At 37.1% G+C, this 20,185-nt stretch overlaps 1 protein-coding gene across 1 annotated transcript; it reads left to right on the plus strand.

Annotated features, from left to right (window-relative positions):
- The first annotated feature begins 7,104 nt into the window (after nt 1–7,104).
- On the plus strand, nt 7,105–7,326 carry LOC124964774 (ubiquitin-fold modifier 1-like). Its single transcript, XM_047525440.1, has one exon. The coding sequence runs from the start codon at nt 7,105–7,107 to the stop codon at nt 7,324–7,326; it is 222 nt and encodes a 73-aa protein (XP_047381396.1).
- Nucleotides 7,327–20,185: the final 12,859 nt, after the last annotated feature.

The following is a 20,185-nucleotide window of genomic DNA, read 5'->3' on the forward strand; positions in this document are numbered from 1 at the left end:
TGGATATTGTGTGGTGCAGGCACTTGTTTATTTAGGGAAATGTTGAAATGCTGTGCTTACCAGGATTAGGTGCACACCATCCTGAAGACTGCAATATAAATGGGGAACACCATGTTTAGTGGTGTAGAGTGCTTGTACTACTTTTTTGAAGGCTATACATTGAAACAGTCTATTACAGTTAAGTGCTTTTTTTTAAAAAAACAAACAAATAAAACTTTGTTTTTATTGAACAGAAACCCATTTCACATTTTAAACATGTTCTTCATTAGATTCTCAGGAGAAATGGAAAATAATATTAATTTTGCTTCATGAAGAAGAAAGATAAAGTAGAAATTCATGCTAATCCAAATTACCTGAAACCATTCAACTTTTTCTTGTTGAATCCACTGTCTGTAAAACTTTTAAATTTCTGAATTAAGTTAGATCCTGAATACTAAAATCCTAAATACAAAATACTAAAGTACCAAATACACTTAAATGATTTTTATAATAACAAATGACTTGGGAAAGAAAAACATTAGTACATGTGCAATAAAAAAGACCCTGGGAAATGTCTTTAAGGTCATCAATGCTCCACTAAGACCTGTATGGTGGCCTCATCCACAAAAATAGCCCTCCGATAAATACCTATCTACACACATATGCAAAAGCGAAGGGAAAGGAGGGGACATTGGGGTAGAAAGGACAGTAGAATGAATCAGACATTATTACCCTATGTACAAAGATAACTTGTGGTGTTGGGGTTTCAACCATGTCCAGTGTGGATGAGAAGAGGGTTAACTGCTGGAGGACAATGCTGGCTATCAATCAATCAATCACCTATAAACTTATCTAATCAATAAATACAAAAGCCAATACTCTTTTCAAATTAGAGGGGGCATGACAAAATGGGCCATACCAGATCTGGCCTCTAACAAGATGAAGTAGCCCACCACTCCTTTATTTTATATTCACACAGGTAAAAGGGGCCAAGACTGGGAGGGGCTTCTTCTGTGAGCAACAGAATGTGGTGGAGTTAGGGGAGCCATTTGCTCAGAGAAACTATCATATAACCAGACAGTGAACCACTCCCACACAGGGCCCTCCTACTCCCTGTTGATCTGTAACAGCCCCCATGGCTGCCAGTTCCTGGGAGTCAAGCCTCAGTGTCCCATGGCTCAACCACATCTGATTCTGCAAATAAGTATGACTTCCCACATTGTGTTACAAATACTATTTTGTTGGGTAGTATATTTTGAAATTCTTATTAACATAACTTGGTGTGTGTGGCATGGTGTGTAGCAATGTATTTGAAATCTGTGCTAGAAGTGTGTGGTGTGCAGACTAAACTCTTTACTGAAATTCTCTGTTAAAGAGAGCTAATCGCATGTGTTACTAATTCTAGATAACACAGAAAAATCTTCATGACTTTAAATTTGATAATAATTATTTTGCTTATGACATTAAAGCACACACAGTAAAAATTGATATGTTAGACCATATCAAAATTAACAAATTCTGCACATCAAAGGATACTCTCAACAGATTAAAATTGCATGCATGAAACATGAGAAAAATATTTTCAAATCATCTACCTGTAAAAGGAGTAAAGAACACTTACAACTTAACAACAACAACAACAAAGAAAACAACTTGTTTTTAAAATGTCAGACAGCAAAGGAAATGATTAAGAGTGAAGAGAGAATCTACAGAATGGGGAAAACAAACTTTTTCAACTATTGCTCTGATAGGGTATGAATATGAAGAATATATAAAGATACATAAGTATATCAAAAAACTCAATGCCAAAAAATCCCAATTAATAAGTGGGCAAAATAATTAAAAAGACATTTCTCTAAAAAGAAACACAAATGACCAAAAAATACATGAAAAAATGTTCAACATCTCTAGTAATCAGGGAATACAAATCAAAACTATGATAAGATTTCTTCTCACTCCAGTCAGTATAGCAATTGTCAAGAACACAAATAATAATAAATGCTGGTGAAGATATGGGGAAAAGGTACACTCATGCAATGTTGGTGGGTCTGCAAATTAGTACAACCACTCTGGAAAGTAGTAGGGAGATTCTTCAAAACACTAGGAATGGAACCACTGTGTGACCCAGCTATCCCAGTCCTTGATATTTATTCAAAATAACAAAAATTAGTGTATTATAACAATTCGGTCACTTCAATGTTTATAGAGGCACAAATCACAATAGTCAAATTACAAAATCAGTCCAGAGGTCCTTCAATAGATGCGTGGATCAAGACAATGTGGTATATATACACAATGGAGTTTTACTCAGCCATAAAGAAGAATGAAATAATAGCATTTGCTGGTTAATGGATGGAACTAGATAACATTTTGCTGAGTAAAATAAGCTGGACTCAAAAAATATCAAGGTTTGACACTCTCTGGAGAGCAGTATGGAGATTCCTCAACAAACTGGGAATGGAACCACCATTTGACCCAACTATCCCACTCCTCAGTGTATACCCAAAGGACTTAAAACCAGCATATGATAGTAATGCTGCCATGTCAATGTTTATAGCAGCTCAATTCACAATAGCTGAACTATTGTGTTTGGTGTTCCTCAACAGATGAACTGATAAAGAAAATGTGGTGTATATGCACAATGGACAATTATTCAATAAGGGGTGGGTAGTGAAGAATAGAGTACTTTGGATTACTCAAAGGGCAATGAAGGGAAGGAAGGGAGAATGGAAATAGGAAAGATAGTAGAACAAATTGGACATTACTTCCTGTGTTCATATATGAATATAAGACCAATATAACTCTACATCATGGACAACCAGAAGAACAGAAAGTTGTACTCCATGTATGTATAATATGTCAAAATGCATTCTACTGTCATGCAGAACTAAAAAGAACATATAAAATCAGCACACTACAGTGACACAACCACATAAATGTTTATAGCAGTTCAATTCACAATAGTTAAACTATAAAACTAATCTACATGCCCTTCAACAGATGAATGGACAAAGAAAATGTGATATATATACATATACATATGTATATATATATATATATATATATATATATATAATGAAATAATACTCAGTGTTAAGAAGGATGAAATTATGGCATTTGCCAGTAAATGGATGGAGTTGGAGAATATCATGCTAAGGGAAAGCCAAACCCAAAAGAACAAAGGCCAAATGTTTTCTCTGATATGGGACACTAATTCACAATAAGGTGGTGGGGGGCACTAGGGAAGAATGGAAGAACTTTGGATTCGGCAGAGGGTAATGAAGGGAGGGGAAGAGGTTTTGAAAGATAGTAGAGTGAAGCAGACATTATTACCTCATGTACATAAATGGCTGCATGACTGATGTGATCCTACAATGTGTACACTCAGAAAAATGAGAAATTACACTTCATTTATGTATGATTTATCAAATGTATAAATGCATTGTACTGTCATATACAACTAATTAGAACAAATAAAAAAATAATTAAAAAAGGAAGAAATTGAAGGCAATGAAATGGAAAAAAATCAAGGGTTGAATGTTTTATATGTGGAAGCTAAAACAAAAGTAGGGAAAGAAGATAGTGGGGGAAGGAATTGGATATAATAAAGAATGGGAAAAGGGATGGGAAAGGAAAGGAAATATGGAATTAATTAAACAAAATCATGTTATACATAATATATAAATATACCAAAGGGGATTCTTTACACATATGTAGAAAGTGCCAATCAAAAATAAATAAATAGGAATTGAAAGGAAGATCAACAGAGTAGAGGATGGAGAAAAGGGGGAGAAAAAGGGGAGGAAAAAGGGGGAATGGGGATTGATGCATATGCATAATTTTTTCAAAAGGAATCCTAATACTATATATAATTATAATGCTCTAATAAAAATTACAAAAGTCAAAGTAAATTGAGACAATTAAATTTTAATTTCCCAAATATTTATTTATTAAGATCTGTATATTAGTTAAGATTTTCTCTAAGAATAAAAGGATGAATAAGAAAAAAATATGCAGAGGGTTGGGGGTGTGATTCAGTGGTAGATCACTTGCCTGGCATACATGAGGCCTAGGTTCAATACCCCAGCACACCACACAAATAGAGGAAAGATTTACAAAAGTCAATAAAAACATGAAAAAGTACACACTATCACTAATCATTAAGGAAATGCAATCAAAATCACAATGAGATATCACCTCTCATCTACTACAATGTCTACTATGAAAAAAAATAAAAAATGTTGGTGAGGATATGGAGGAACTGAAGCTCTTGTACACTTTTTGTAGAAATGTAAAATGGTGCAGCCATGATGGAAAATAGCATAACTATTCCTCCAACTTAAATGTAGAATTATTATATGATCCAGTAATCCTACTTCTAGGTACATATCCCAAACAATTGGAATCAGGATCTTGAAGAGATAATAGCCAAAAGATGAAAGATATCCAACTGTCAACCAATAGATAGAGCATCAAAATGTACTCACGCAAAGGAGTATTATTTAACATTTGAAAGGAAAAAATTCTAAAATAGGAAGGATAAACTTTGAGGACACTATGCCAAGTGAAATAAGTCAATTGCAGAATAACTATATGATTTCACTTAGATGAGGTGCCTAGAGTAGCCAAATTCATAGAAACAAGGAGTACAATGGTAGCCATCAGGGCTTGAGAAGAAGCTGAGATATTGAGTTGGAATTTAATGGGTACAGTATCAATTTTGAAAGATGTTCTGGAGATCTGTTGCACAGCAATGTGAATGTACTTAACGCTACTGAACTGTACACTTAAAATGGTTAAGATGGCAAATTTGACGGTGAGTTTATTTTACCTTTTTTTTTTTTTTTTAAATACAGCAGTTTTCTCTGACTGGAAACCAAAGGAAGAGTAGAGGAGATTCCAAATGTGAGAAATTAAACCCTTAGGTGGAATATTAAACCAGAAGGTACAACAGAGAGTGAAAATGTTTTCGGAAGTAGTGGAAACATTTCTAGTTTTTGAAAGATTGAGGAAGGACTCCAGGAGGGCTATGTGTTTTTATATCAATAGCGAAAAGAAAAAAAACTATAAGCGAATAGCAGAAAGATTGTAAAGAACAGGGAAGAGAATGGGATGGGAGAAATGTAGGGAAAGGGGAAATACTGGACTGAATGAGAACAAATTATATTTCATGTTTTTATACTTATACCATATAGTATATTATATTGTCATATATAACTAAAAAGAAGAAATAAAAATATTTTAAAAAATAAGAGGGGAAAGACCTCTACAATGAAAACTACAGAACATTAAAGAAAGAAATTGAAGAAAACCTTTGAAGATGGAAATAGCTCCCATGTTCTTGGATAGGCAGAATTAACATTGTCAAAATGGCCATTCTACCAAAGGCACTATACAGATTCAATGCAATTCCAATTAAAATCCCAATGACATTCCTCATGGAATAGAGAAAGCAATCATGAACTTCATCTGGAAGAGTAAGAGACCTTGAATAACCAAAACAATACTGAATAGAAAGAGTGAAACAGGAGGTATCACAATACCAGACATTAAACTATGCTACAGAGCAATAATAACAAAAACAGCATGGTATTGGCACCAAAATAGACAGGCAGACCAATGGTACAGAATAGAAGACACAGAGACAAAACCACACAAATACATTCACCTCATACTAGACAAAGGAGCCAAAAACATACAATGGAGAAAATATAGCCTGCTGCACAACTGAAAATCCATATGCAGTAAAATAAAATTAAATCTCTATCTCTTACCCTGCACAAAACTCAACTCAAAATGGATCAAAGACATAGGAATTAGACCAGAGACCTTGCACCTAATAGAAGACAAAGTAGGCCCGAATCTTCATCATGTTGGCTTAGGATCAGACTTCCTCAACAAGACTCCCAAAGCACAAGAAATCAAAGCAAGAATCAATAAATGGGATGGACTCAAACTAAACAGCTTTTTCTCAGCAAAGGATACAATCAAGAATGTGAAGAGAGAGCCTACAGAGTGGGAGAAAATCTTTTCCACGTGCACTTCAGATAGAGCACTTATCTCCAACATTTATAAAGAACTTAAAAACTTTACACCAAAAATAAAAAGAACCCAATCAATAAATGGGCCAAGGAACTGGACAGACACTTCACAGAAGAAGACATATAGGCAATTAATAAATATACGAAAAAGAGTTCAACATCTCTAGTAATTAGAGAAATGCAAATTAAAACAACTCTAAGATTTCATCTTACTCCAATTAGAATGGCTATTATCAAGAACAAAAACAATAATAGATGTTGGCATGGATGTGGGGAAAAAGGCACACTTTACATTGCTGGTGGAGTTGCAAATTGGTGCAGCCACTCTGGAAAGCAGTGTGAAGAATCCTCAGAGAAATTGGAATGGACCCACCTTTTGACCCAGTTATCCCACTCCTCAGTTTATACCCAAAGGACTTAAAATCAGCAAACTACAGTAACACAGTCACATCAATGTTTATAGAAGCTCAGTTCACAATAGCTAGATTGGTTCCACCATCAACATATGAATGGATAAAGAAACTGTGGTATATATACATAATGGAATATTATTCAGCCATAAAGAAGAATAATATTATGGTATTTGCAAATAAATGGATGTAATTGGAGAACATCATGGTAAGTGAAATAAGCCAATCCCAAAAAACCAAAGGTCAAATGTTTTCCCTGATAAGTGGAGAATGATATATAATGAGGGTGGGGAGGGAGAGAATAATGGGGACTCTTTAGATTATGTAGAAGGAAATGAGAGGGAGAGGGTATAAAAAATGATGGAATGAGACAGACATCATTACCCTATGTACATGTATGATTACATAAGTAGTATGAATCTATATCGTGTACAACCATAGAAATGAAATGCTGTACCCCATTTGTGTACAATGAATCAAAATTCAATTAAAAGATAAATTAAAAAATAATAAAAATATTATGACAACAAAAAAACAAATAAATAAAATAAAAACTTTTAAAAAGGAAAGAGTAAAAGGAGTTGGGCTGCAAACTTTTATTGTGTTATTAATATTTACCAAAGAGGGCTATTCAGCCAAATTGGTTAGAGGTGTCTTACCAGACCCGCTCCACCATGTTGAAAGTTTCCTCGAAGGTAATGCTGATGTTGGATCTGAGGCTGCTGTACAAAGGACTTAGTTTTCCTGAGAGTACATCTTTCACAGCAGTATTAAAATTTGCAGGAGAATTTAAAGTTCCTGCAGCAATGAATACAATTATTACCAGTGATGGAATAGGAATAAATCCTGCACAGATTGCTGAAAATGTTTTTCCAAAGCACTGTTCAGAACTTTGAATTATTCCTAGAGATCATGTAAGAAATTGTTACTTCAGAACAAATACTGGTATTTTTTGTTGTAAAATCGAAATCAGGCATTTAACATACTACAAAAATACCAGGAGTCAATGAAACAATGAAAGGTGGACTCTTTTTGTCCCTTCTTTGTTCATGCTCTTCATATGAAAAGAGAATGGTTGTGAGTAGGGGGTACTGCCACACAGAAGGTCATAGAACTATGGATTGCTACCTCAAAACAAAAGGAGAGAGTTCGTTTGGGGAAAATTGATTATCCAACTGTTTTTTTTTTTAAATCAGGAATATGATTCTGATAATTCTTTGTGAGAACTTTTGGAAAATTAAAATTTACTGAATCTAACATATTTGTCTCTGAGTTAAAATATAAAAGAATTATGGATCATAGATGGCATGTGACTAAATAGCATGTGACTTAAAGACATAAATAATTTGATTCTGAAGTGTATAGTTTTGGTGACAGTAATACACATATCAATGATAGTTAAATATCTTGACTTTTTATCATTTACATTTTTAAGTTTCAAACTTCACATGTCATATAAATTTTAATTTAGTATCAAAGAACCATAAACAAAAATTTTTTTTTTAAATTGAATTTCAGGTTTTTTTTTTTATTGTAAACAAATGGGATACATGTTGTTTCTTAGTCTGTACATGGCGTAAAGGCATGCCATTTGTGTAATCATAAATTTACATAGGGTAATGTTGTTTGATTCATTCTGCCATTTTTTCCCTTACCCCCACCCCTCCCACCCCTCCCCTCCATCTATACAGTCCTTCCTTCCTCCATTCCTGCCCCCCTCCCTAAACCCAACTCCAACCCCAACACTAACCCTTCCCACCCCCCATTATGTGTCATCATCCACTTATTAGCGATATCATTCTTCCTTTGGTTTTTTGAGATTGGCTTATCTCACTTAGCATGATATTCTCCAGTTTCATCCATTTGCCTGCAAATGCCATAATTTTATCATTCTTTATGGCTGAGTAATATTCCATTGTATATATATACCACATTTTCTTTATCCATTCATCAATTGAAGGACATCTAGGTTGGTTCCACAATCTGGCTATTGTGAATTGAGCAGCTATGAACATTGATGTGGCTGTATCTCTGTAATATGCTGATTTTAAGTCCTTTGGGTATAGGCCAAGGAGTGGGATAGCTGGGTCAAATGGTGGTTCCATTCCAAGTTTTCTAAGGAATCTCCACACTGCTTTCCAGAGTGACTGCACTAATTTGCAGCCCCACCAGCAATGTAAGAGTGTACCTTTCTCCCCACATCCTCGCCAACACCTGTTGTTGCTTGTATTCTTGATAATCGCCATTCTAATTGGGGTGAGATGGAATCTTAGGGTGGTTTTGATTTGCATTTCTCTTATTACTAGAGATGTTGAACATTTTTCCATATGTTTGTTGATTGCTTGTATATCTTCTTCTGTGAAGTGTCTATTCATTTCTTTAGCCCATTTGTCAATTGGATTATTTACATTCTTGGTGTAGAGTTTTTTGAGTTCTTTATAGATTCTGGAGATTAGCGCTCTATCTGAAGTATGATTGGCAAAGATTTTCTCCCACTCTGTAGGCTCTTTCTTCGCATTGCTGATAGTTTCCTTTGCTGAGAGAAAGCTTTTTAGTTTGAATCTATCCCAGTTATTGATTCTTGCTTTTATTTCTTGTGCTATGGGAGTCCTGTTGAGGAAGTCTGGTCCTAAGCCGACATGTTGAAGCTCTGGACCTACTTTTTCTTCTATAAGATGCAAGGTCTCTGGTCTGATTCCGAGGTCCTTGATCCATTTTGAGTTTAGTTTCGTGCATGGTGAGAGATATGGGTTTAGTTTCATTCTGTTGCATATGGATTTCCAATTCTCCCAGCAGCATTTGTTGAAGAGGCTATCTTTTCTCCATTGCATATTTTTGGCCCCTTTGTCTAGTATGAGAAAATTGTATTTATTTGGGTTTGTGTCCGTGTCCTCTATTCTGTACCATTGATCCACCTTTCTATTTTGGTACCAATACCATGCCGTTTTTGTTACTATTGCTTTGTAGTAGCGTTGAAGATCTGGTATTGCGATACCCCCTGCTTCACTATTTCTGCCAAGGATTGCTTTAGCTATTCTGGGTTTTTTATTCTTCCAGATGAATTTCATAATTGCTTGCTCTATTTCTGTAAGGTACATCATTGGGATTTTCATTGGAATTGCATTGAATCTGTATAGCACTTTTGGTAGTATGGCCATTTTGACAATATTCATTCTTCCTATCCAAGAACATGGGAGATCTTTCCATCTTCTAAGGTGTTCTATAATTTCTTTCTTTAGTGTTCTGTAGTTCTCATTGTAGAGGTCTTTCACCTCTTTTGTGAGATTGATTCCCAAATACTTTATTTTTTTCGAAGCTATTGTGAATGGTGTAGTTTTCCTAATTTCTCTTTCTGAAGATTCATCGCTTATGTATAAAAATGCCTTAGATTTATGTGCATTGATCTTATATCCCGCTACTTTACTGAATTCACTTATGAGATCTAAAAGTTTTCTGGTGGAATTTCCTGGTTCCTCTAAGTATACAATCATATCATCAGCAAATAGGGATAGTTTGAGTTCTTCTTTTCCTATTCGTATCCCTTTAATTTCTTTGGTCTGTCTAATTGCTCTGGCTAGAGTTTCAAGGACGATATTGAATAGAAGTGGTGAAAGAGGGCATCCCTGCCTTGTTCCAGTTTTTAGAGGGAATGCTTTCAGTTTTTCACCATTTAGAATGATATTAGCCATGGGTTTAGCGTAGATGGCCTTTACAATGTTAAGGAATGTTCCCACTATCCCTATTTTTTCTAGTGTTTTGAGCATGAAGGGGTGCTGTATTTTATCAAATGCTTGTTCTGCATCTATCGAAATAATCATGTGATTCTTGACTTTAAGTCTATTGATATGGTGAATGACATTTATTGATTTCCTGATGTTGAACCAACCTTGCATCCCTGGGATGAAACCCACTTAATCATGGTGCACTATCTTTTTAATATGTTTTTGTATGTGATTTGCTAAAATTTTGTTTAGAATTTTTGCGTCGATGTTCATTAAGGATATTGGTCTGAAATTTTCTTTCCTTGATGTGTCTCTGTCTGGTTTAGGAATCAGGGTAATATTGGCTTCATAGAATGAGTTTCGGAGAGTTCCCTCCTCTTCTATTTTCTGGAATACTTTGAGAAGTATTGGAATGAGCTCTTCTTTAAAAGTTTTGTAGAACTCGGTTGAGAACCCATCTGGTCCTGGACTTTTCTTTGCTGGAAGGCTTTTGATGACTTCTTCTATTTCATTACTTGAAATTGGTCTATTTAAATTGTGTATGTCCTCCTCGTTCAGTTTAGGCAGTTCATATATCTCTAGAAACCTGTTGATGTCTTTGAAATTTTCTATTTTGTTGGAGTATAGATTTTCAAAATAGCTTCTAATTATGTTTTGTATTTCAGTCGTGTCTGTTGTGATATTTCCTTGTTCATTCCGAATTTTAGTGATTTGGGTTTTCTCTCGTCTTCTCTTTGTTAGTGTGGCTAAAGGTTTATCAATTTTGTTTATTTTTTCGAAGAACCAACTATTTATTTTGTCAATTTTTTGTATTGTTTCTTTCGTTTCAATTTCGTTGATTTCAGCTCTGAGTTTAACTATTTCCTGTCTTCTACTACTTTTGGTGTTGGTCTGTTCTTCTTTTTCTAGGGCTTTGAGTTGTAGTGTTAGGTCATTTATTTTTTGAGTTTTACTTCTTTTATTAAATGCGTTCCATGAAATAAATCTTCCTCTAAGTACTGCTTTCATAGTGTCCCAGAGATTTTGATATGATATTTCTTTGTTCTTGTTTACCTCTAAGAATTTTTTAATTTCCTTCCTAATATCTTCTGTTATCCATTCATCATATAGTAGCATATTGTTTAATCTCCAGGTGTTGGAGTAGTTTCTGTTTTTTACTCTTTCATTAATTTGTAACTTCAATCCATTATGATTTGATAGAATATAAGGTAGTGTCTCTATCTTCTTGTATTTGCTGACATTAGCTTTGTGGCATAATATATGGTCTATTTTAGAGAAGGATCCATGTGCTGCTGAGAAGAAAGTGTATTTGCTCTTGGTTGGATGGTATATTCTATAAATGTCTGTTAAGTCTAAATTATTGATTGTGTTATTGAGATCTATGGTTTCTTTGTTCAATTTTTGTTTGGAAGATCTGTCCAGTGGTGAAAGAGGCGTGTTAAAATCACCTAGTATTATTGTGTTATGGTCTATTTGGTTTCTAAAATTGAGAAGGATTTGTTTAACATACATGGATGAGCCACTGTTTGGGGCATAGATGTTTATGATTATTATATCTTGCTGATTTATGCTTCCCTTAAGCAGTATGAAATGTCCTTCTTTATCCCTTCTGACTAACATTGGCTTGAAGTCCACATTATCTGAAATGAGGATGGATACTCCAGCTTTTTTGCTGAGTCCATGTGCATGGTATGTTTTTCCCCATCCTTTCACCTTGAGTCTATGGGTATCTCTTTCTATGAGGTGAGTCTCTTGCAGGCAACATATTGTTGGATCTTTCTTTTTAATCCAATCTGCCAGTCTATGTCTTTTGATTGATGAATTCAGGTCATTAACATTCAGGGTTATTATTGAGATATGATTTGTATTCCCAGTCATTTGGTTTATATTTAAAATTTTTGACACATCTTGGTTCCTCCTTTATTTGACAGTTCCTTTAGGATATTTCCTCCCTTTGCTGATTTGCTTCTTTGTTTTTTATCTCTTCCTCATGAAATATTTTGCTGAGAATGTTCTGTAATGCTGGCTTTCTTTTTGTAAATTCTTTTAGTTTTTGTTTATCATGGAATGATTTTATTTCATCGTCAAATTTGAAGGTAAGTTTTGCTGGGTATAAGATTCTTGATTGGCATCCATTTTCTTTCAGAGCTTGAAAAATGTTGTTCCAGGCCCTTCTAGCTTTTAGGGTCTGGATTGAAAAATCTGCTGATATCCGTATTGGCTTCCCCCTGAATGTAATTTGGTTCTTTTCTCTCACAGCCTTTAAAATTCTGTCTTTATTTTGTACGTTAGGTATTTTCATTATAATGTGCCTTGGTGTGGGTCTGTTGTAATTTTGTGTATTTGGAGTCCTATAAGCCTCTTGGACTTGATTTTCCATTTCATTCTTCAGATTTGGGAAATTTTCTGATATTATTTCTTCAAATAGATTGTTCATTCCTTTGGTTTGTTTCTCTAAGCCTTCCTCAATCCCAATAATTCTCAAATTTGGCCTTTTCAGGATATCCCATAGTTCTTGGAGATTCTGTTCATGATTTCTCACCATCTTCTCTGTTTGTTCAACTTTGTTTTCGAGGTTAAATATTTTGTCTTCAATGTCTGAGTTCTGTCTTCCAGTTGTTCTATCCTATTGGTTATGCTTTCTTGGAGTTCTTAATTTGGTTTATTGTTTCCTTCATTTCAAGGATTTCTGTTTGGTTTTTTTTCAATATCTCTAACTCTTTATTGAAATGATCTTTTGCTTCCTGAATTTGCTCTGTTAACTGTCGATTGGTGCGATCGTTCAATGCCTGCATTTGCTCTTTCATCTCATCGTTTGCTTCCCTAATCATTTTAATTATGTACATTCTGAACTCCCTTTCTGTCATTTCTTCTGCCATGATGTCGTTGGATTTTATTGATGTAACCTTTAGATTTGTTTGGGGCATTTTCTTCCCTTGTTTTCTCATATTGTTCAGGAGTCAGTGGGTCATTAAGATATTGCAGATTTCCTCTATCAACTTATAATGTCCCTGAAGATTGCTAGTATATCCCCTCTTATCCTTCAGTAGCCTGAAGTCTTGGAGGAGGTCGATAATGCAGAGCTCCACGAAGAAGCTGCCTCTCTAGGGGTGGTGACCCTCAGGTGGCGTATATTCCCCACTAGTGGGCAGAGGTGCCTCCACTTGTTGACCAATGGTCATCCAATGGGGAACTAGACTGCGGGCTGAGGCAAGGCCTGTTTGTGCCTGTGTCTCTGGTTTTACTGTCCCTGTGGGAAAACCTTCCCCGGCCGGGAAGACTCACTCGGTGGGGACGTCTCGCTGGTCAGTTGCCCTCCTAGAGGTTCCCCTCAATCTACAACTACCACCTGGGCTGGGCTGTCTTCCTCTGTAACGTTCCCAGGGGCCCGGACCTATGTCCTGGGCCTGGGAGCCTCACCCTTCGCAGGCGAGTCTCCTTAGGCTGCCTCTCCCAGAGAATCTGCCCGCCGCCCTGGAAACTTCGCTCCGCCCCTAGGCGTGTCTGTGAGGCTCTTCCAGCAAGAAGCCACCTAGCTCCTGGGACCCTGCTCCGCACCAATCGCCTGGCTATGCAGCCCCTCCCCCGAGCCACCACCTGGAGCCCTGCACAATAGCTCCGAGACCCAGAGACCCACCACACACCTCCTCCTCCGGATAGCTGCCCGGCCTCTGACACAGTCAGTAGGAGTCCAAACAACTCACTTCGGGTCTCCTCCTCCCGCCAACCACCCGTAGCCCTAGGCAGTCACTCCAAGTCCAAGTGACCCGCCCTGTTCCTCCTCCTCCTCCTTGGGGTAGCCCCCCGGGTGTTCAGGCGCGGTGGCTCCGAGACCAAGTGACTCACCACGCTCCTCCACCAGGCAGGCCACCGGTGTTCAGGAGAGGTCGCTTTTAGTCCAATCAACTCACCACTCGCCTCCTCCTCTGGCAACCACCTGTGGCTGTGATACAGTCACTCCTAGACCAAGCATCCCACTGCTCTCCTCCTCCAGGCAGGCCACCAGTGTTCTGGAGCAGTTGTTCTGAGATCAAACAGCTTGCCACGCAGCTCCTCCTCTGGCAACTGCCTGTGGCTCTGATGCAGTCACTCCTAGGTCAAGCAACCCGCTGCGCTCCTCCTCTTCCTCCAGGCAACCTCCCTGTGTTCAGGAGCGCTGGCTCTGAGTTCAAACAGTTCACCACGCAGCTCCTCCTCTGGCAACTGCCTGTGTCTCTGATGCAGTCACTCCTAGGTCAAGCAACCCGCTGCACTCCTCCTCTTCCTCCGGGCAACCTCCCTGTGTTCAGGAGCGCTCGCTCTGAGTTCAAACAGCTCACCACGCAGCTCCTCCTCTGGCAACTGCCTGTGGCTCTGATGCAGTCACTCCTAGGTCAAGCAACCCGCTGCACTCCTCCTCTTCCTCCGGGCAACCTCCCTGTGTTCAGGAGCGCTCGCTCTGAGTTCAAACAGCTCACCACGCAGCTCCTCCTCTGGCAACTGCCTGTGGCTCTGATGCAGTCACTCCTAGACCAAGTGACCCGCCGAGCTTCTCCTTTTCCTTCGGGCAACCCCCCGGTGTTCAGAAGCGGTCGTTCCAGGTCTAAACAGCTCGCCACGCAGCTCCTCCCCAGGCAGCCACCCGGAGCCCCAGTGGCTGCTGGAGTTCAAGCGCTGTGCTGAGCCGCCTCCTCCACGATGATCCCAGTTGTCCGCGCCTACCGCTCCAGTGGGGGGAGGGGCGTCTCGCCGAGCAACTCCACTTCACAAATTCCCTGCGTTCTGGGGCCACTGCCCCATCCGGGACGCCTCCCCAATGGGAGAGACTCACCCGGCGGCTTTGAGTTGGTCCCAAGTCTCTCACTATCTCCTCTTTTGAATCCTGCGTCCTGGAGCAACGTGAAATGCAGCCGCCCTCTAGTCCGCCATCTTGCAACAAAATTTTTTGATCTCACTTTCTTATGTATAAATTCACATCCCACAACAAATAGTTTTAACAGTGATCTTGCAGAATCCAATATCTGTAATGATGAAACTTGAAAATGCAGATGTAGCTTTTGCTAAATTCCTTTATCAATCTCTTTTAATACAATTTTTTGAAACAGAAATCCTCTAGAAAACTTTGTCTTATAGGGGATAGTATTTCTAAATAGTTTTCAGAAAGAGAGTATTGTTGCAGAGAAAATCTGAAGATTGCAATGAAGTTTAAAGAAATACAGTTATTTTAAAAATTGCTTTCTTGTGGATATACATTATGGTGAGATTCACTGTGGTGTATTCAGATATGTACATAGGAAAGTTATGTCAGATTAATTCCACTGGTCTTTCCTTTTCCTAACAATTCCCTTCATTCCCCTTTTATCCACCCTCCCTCCCCATTGTGGGTCAGTTTCCAGATATCAGAGAAAACATTTGACCCTTGATTTTTGAGGATTGGTTTATTTCACTTAACATGATAGTCTCCAGATTCATATATTTACTGGCAAATGTCAAAGTTCTTCTTCTTAAAGGCTGAGTAATACTACATTAGTATATATACCACATTTTCTTTATCCATTTATCTGTTGAAGGGCATCTAGGTTCCACAGCTTACTTATTGTAAATTTTGTTGCTATAAACATTGATGTGGCTGCATCACCTTAGTATTCTAATTTTAAGACCTTTGGGTATATACCAAGGAGTAGGATAGTTGGGTCAAATGATGGTTTCATTCCCAGTGTTTTAAGGAAACTCCATACTACTTTCCACAGTGGTTTTTTGGTGTTATTTTTTTTTGAGTTCTGTATATTCTGGAAATTAATACCCTATCTGAGGTCCTGGAGGCAAAGATTTTATCCCATTCTGTAAACTCTCTCTTCATGCCCTTGATTATTTCCTTCACTGTGAAGAAGTTTTTGCATTTGAGTTCATCCCATTTATTGATTTATTTTATTTTATTTTTTATTCATTGTACACCAATGGGTTACAACTTTTCATTTCTCTTGTACACAATGTAGAGTCACAGGGGAAAGGAATAGGGGGTGGGGAATGGGAAGGGAAAGGAGAGACTGAGGTCTGAATTAGAATAAGATATATTCCATGTTTGTATGTTTATGTCAAAAAGGATTCTACTGAGATCCAAGATGGCAGACTAGAGGGAGGCTGTGTTCCTTGTCACTCCATAACTCAGGTTTCAAGCAGAGGAAAACCTATTTCTCTGTGAGGCAGTCTTTGCTGCTTATCGATCCCCTGCTGTTTACTCCATTTGTCCACTGCAATCACCTGCAGTCTGCCAGCATATTGACTACTCTTTGAATGCAGATCACTCTCTGACTGCTGCCTATCATCTACCATTTGCCCATTTGCCTGCCTCTTGCCTGTCCATCACCTGCCTTTCACCTACACATTACCCACCGCCTGTGGTCCACCTCCTGATCATCTGCCAGTAGCCTGCAGACTGCCTGCAGACTGCCAGAGGATCACCAGCAGCCTGCTGTTGCCTGGAAGTTCACTGTCACAGTATCTGCAGATTTGGTTACGCATGGCTGCTGCCATTTTGGGACAACAGCCAGGACCTGCAGGATCCTTGGTCTGACTGACCTCACCTGACCTCCAGGACCCCTCAGCCTGACTGCCCTGCCCTGCCTCAAGGACCCCCAGCTTGACCAACCACACCCCACATGAACTTGGTGCCCATGCCTCATGCTGCAGCTCTCCATTTGCCAACACATTTGGAAGCCAGGGTGGCCATCTTGGATTATCCTGGAAGCAGAAGCTGCCATCTTTAGGTTGGGCCAATCCCATTCTGAAATGCCTGCTAGAGACTGGAAGCTCATTGTCAGGTACCTCATGCATCAAGCTACTGAAGACTGGGAGGTTTGAATAGGCTATGACTGTTATAGTGTAGATTTTTTTCTCCTTTTTGAAAATATTTAGGTTTTTATTTCTTTATTTTTCTCACTCTATTTTCCTTTTGTTTCCTGTTTCCTCAGAGTCTCTTTCTCCCTTTTCTCATGCTAACAGCCAACTTCTTTTGATTCTGCTTCCACTCTTCCCCTGATCTAGTACTTCTAAATTCTCTTTTCTTATTCAGTTAACAGTTACATTCTACACCCCTCCCTATCCTCTTTGCCCACCATTAGAAATTGGAGACCTTGTAAATCTACCTGTTATACTGTAGACAATAATTGAGCTCATTCTCTCTGTTTATTATGACAATATTCTTAACATCTTCATAGGGGCTATTTGGTTTATGGCTGCATATTGTCTGTACTGGTGCTGCTAATATTAATCTCCCTCTTAAAGAAGAGGTTTTGGAAACCTGCAGAGTCACTATAAGCCTATAGGGAGTAGACTGCAATACCCCAGATCTGCACAACTAGAGGGGAAGATACAGAAACAACTTGAAAAACAAGGGAAGAAAGGGTACCAAACAAACCAAGATTCTATATTAATAGAATCTAATGACAGCATCAAAGAAGAAATGTCAGAAAAGGAGTTCAGAATATACTTAAATAAAATGATTCATGAAGCAAAGGATGAGATAAGAAAGCAAAGGCAGGCAATGAATGATCACTCCAGTAAGCAGTTGAAAGAGCAACTGCAATAAGCAAAAGATCACTTCAATAAAGAAATAGAGTCTCAAAAAAATCCCCAAATTCTTGAAATGAAGGAAACAATAAACCAAATAAAAAATTCAATGGAAAGCATTACCAACAGTCTAGATCACTTGGAAGACAGAACCTCAGACAATAAAGACAAAATATTTAATATTGAAAATAAAGTTGATCAAATGGAGAAGATGGTAAGAAATCATGAACAGAACCTCCAAGAACTATGGGACATCATGAAAGGACCGAATTTAAGAATTATTGGGATTGAGGAAGGCACAGAGATACAAACCAAAAGAATGAACAACCTACACAATGAAATAACATCAGAAAATTTCTCAAACCTGAAGAATGAAATGGCAAATCAAGAGGCTTACAGAACACCAAATGCATAAAATTACAACAGATCCACACCAAGGCACATTATAATGAAAATGCCTAACATACAAAATAAGACAGAATTTTACAGGTTTTGAGAGAAAAGCATCAGATTACATATAAGGGGAAACCAATACAGATATCAGCAGATTTCTCAGTCCAGACTCTAAAAGCTAGAAGGGCCTGGAGCAACATATTTCAAGTTCTGAAAGAACATGGTTGCCAACCAAGAATCCTATACTCAGTAAAACTAAAATTCAGATTTGAAGACAAAAATAAAATCCTTCCATGATAAACAAAAGTTAAAAGAATTTACAAATAGAAAGTCTGTGCTACAGAACATTCTCAGCAAAATATTCCATGAGGAGGAAATGAAAAACAACAATGTAAGTCAGTAAAGGGAGGAATTACTCTAAAGCAAAAGCCAATCAAAGGAGAAACCAAGTCAAGTTAGAAAGCAAAAATAAGCCCAAATTACTGGAAATACAAATCATTTCTCAATAATAATCCTGAATGTTAATGGCCTAAACTCATTAATCAAAAATTTTCTGTTCGGAAACGGTTATGATTTTGTCAATCTACATGTTAGGAAGGATAGCTCTTTGTGATATAAGTTATAAATATCTCCCTTAGTTTTTTTTTTAAAGTTTGTTTATGATGCTTCTTTCCATAAAACACTGATTTTTATGTAATAAAAAAGTACCAGTGAAATAATTTATGACTTGGGAATTTTGAGTCATGAAAAGTTAGATAGTTCTTGTTAACTCCAGATTTATAAAGAAAAAAATTCAAGTTTTCTTCTTATTATTTAGTGGTTGTGTTATTTAAAAAATATCTTTGGTACATATGGAATTTCTTATGGTATATGAGGTAAGGCAGGGATATTACTTTACTTATCCCTATAACATTTGACTACTTTTTCCCAGTGATTTGAGATGATGTCCTCTTTATACACTCAATTTCTATATGTATCTGAGTGTACTTACTTCTGGGCATTCTGTTTTGCTAATAGACCAGTATGATACTCTTGAATTATTTAGGCTTTTAAAAATGCCTATGTTTTAGTGCTGGTCCCACTTCTATGTTTATTTTTTTCACTAAATTTAGTATCAGGTGATATAGCTTAAAACTGTTAAGTTTTCATTAAGGTTTTGTTAAATTTACAAATTAATTTACACAATAATATGGTCCTTCTATTTGTGGAAAGGCTACTGTTTTTGCCTTCAGTGGTATTTTAATTTTAATTTTTAATAGGGCTCACATTGTTGACATACATATTAATATATTTTTTGTTACTGTTATTATTATGAAATGTTTTCTTCCATTAAATGTTTCTAAAGATTGTTTGAATATATGTAAATTACTGATTTTTGTATGTTGACTTTGTACTTGGTAATCTAATTGAGCTATCTTACTGTCTGTAGTAGCTGTTAATAAAATATCTTGAAACTTCAAAAGAAAAAAAGAAGTAATTATAGTTGCACATAAGTCAGTTCAAGAATATTTAGTGCACCATATTTATATAATAAATTGGAAACCCAAATAGAACAATAGGTGTCTGGCCAAATATTATTATAACACCACTACACAGTGTTTTACTATGGAATCATTCAAGTTATATAGTGTAAGAATACTTAATATAAAAAATGAAACATTGTTGAAATGGAAAAGCAAGGTACAAAATATGGTAATAGTGTGATCCTATGTATATAAAAGAGAAAAATTGTATGTGTGTGTTTGTATGCATTTCTGTAACTTGTAAATTGAATAAAGATGACACATTTTGAAAAAAATAGATTCTACTATCATGTATAACTAAAATGAACCAACAAAATAAAATTAAAAATGGATAATCATTGCAAGAAAATAAAGAAATACTGATGGTAAATTCTAATGAGTTACACTTATTGAAAACTTGACTTTTAAGGAAGTGCTAGCCTTCATCACCCAAGTGGATAAGAAGCCAAATAAGGTACAGTGAGAAAGCCTGGATGATCAGGTTCCTGCAAGGAGAAAAGCAAGAAAAAACACAGTGAGGAGAAAGAGAAAACTGTCATAGAGTGTCACAGAAAGAGCAGTTGGTTGGA

This window comes from Sciurus carolinensis, chromosome 1 (genome assembly GCF_902686445.1).
Source record: "Sciurus carolinensis chromosome 1, mSciCar1.2, whole genome shotgun sequence".
NCBI classification, from domain to species: Eukaryota; Metazoa; Chordata; class Mammalia; order Rodentia; family Sciuridae; genus Sciurus; species Sciurus carolinensis.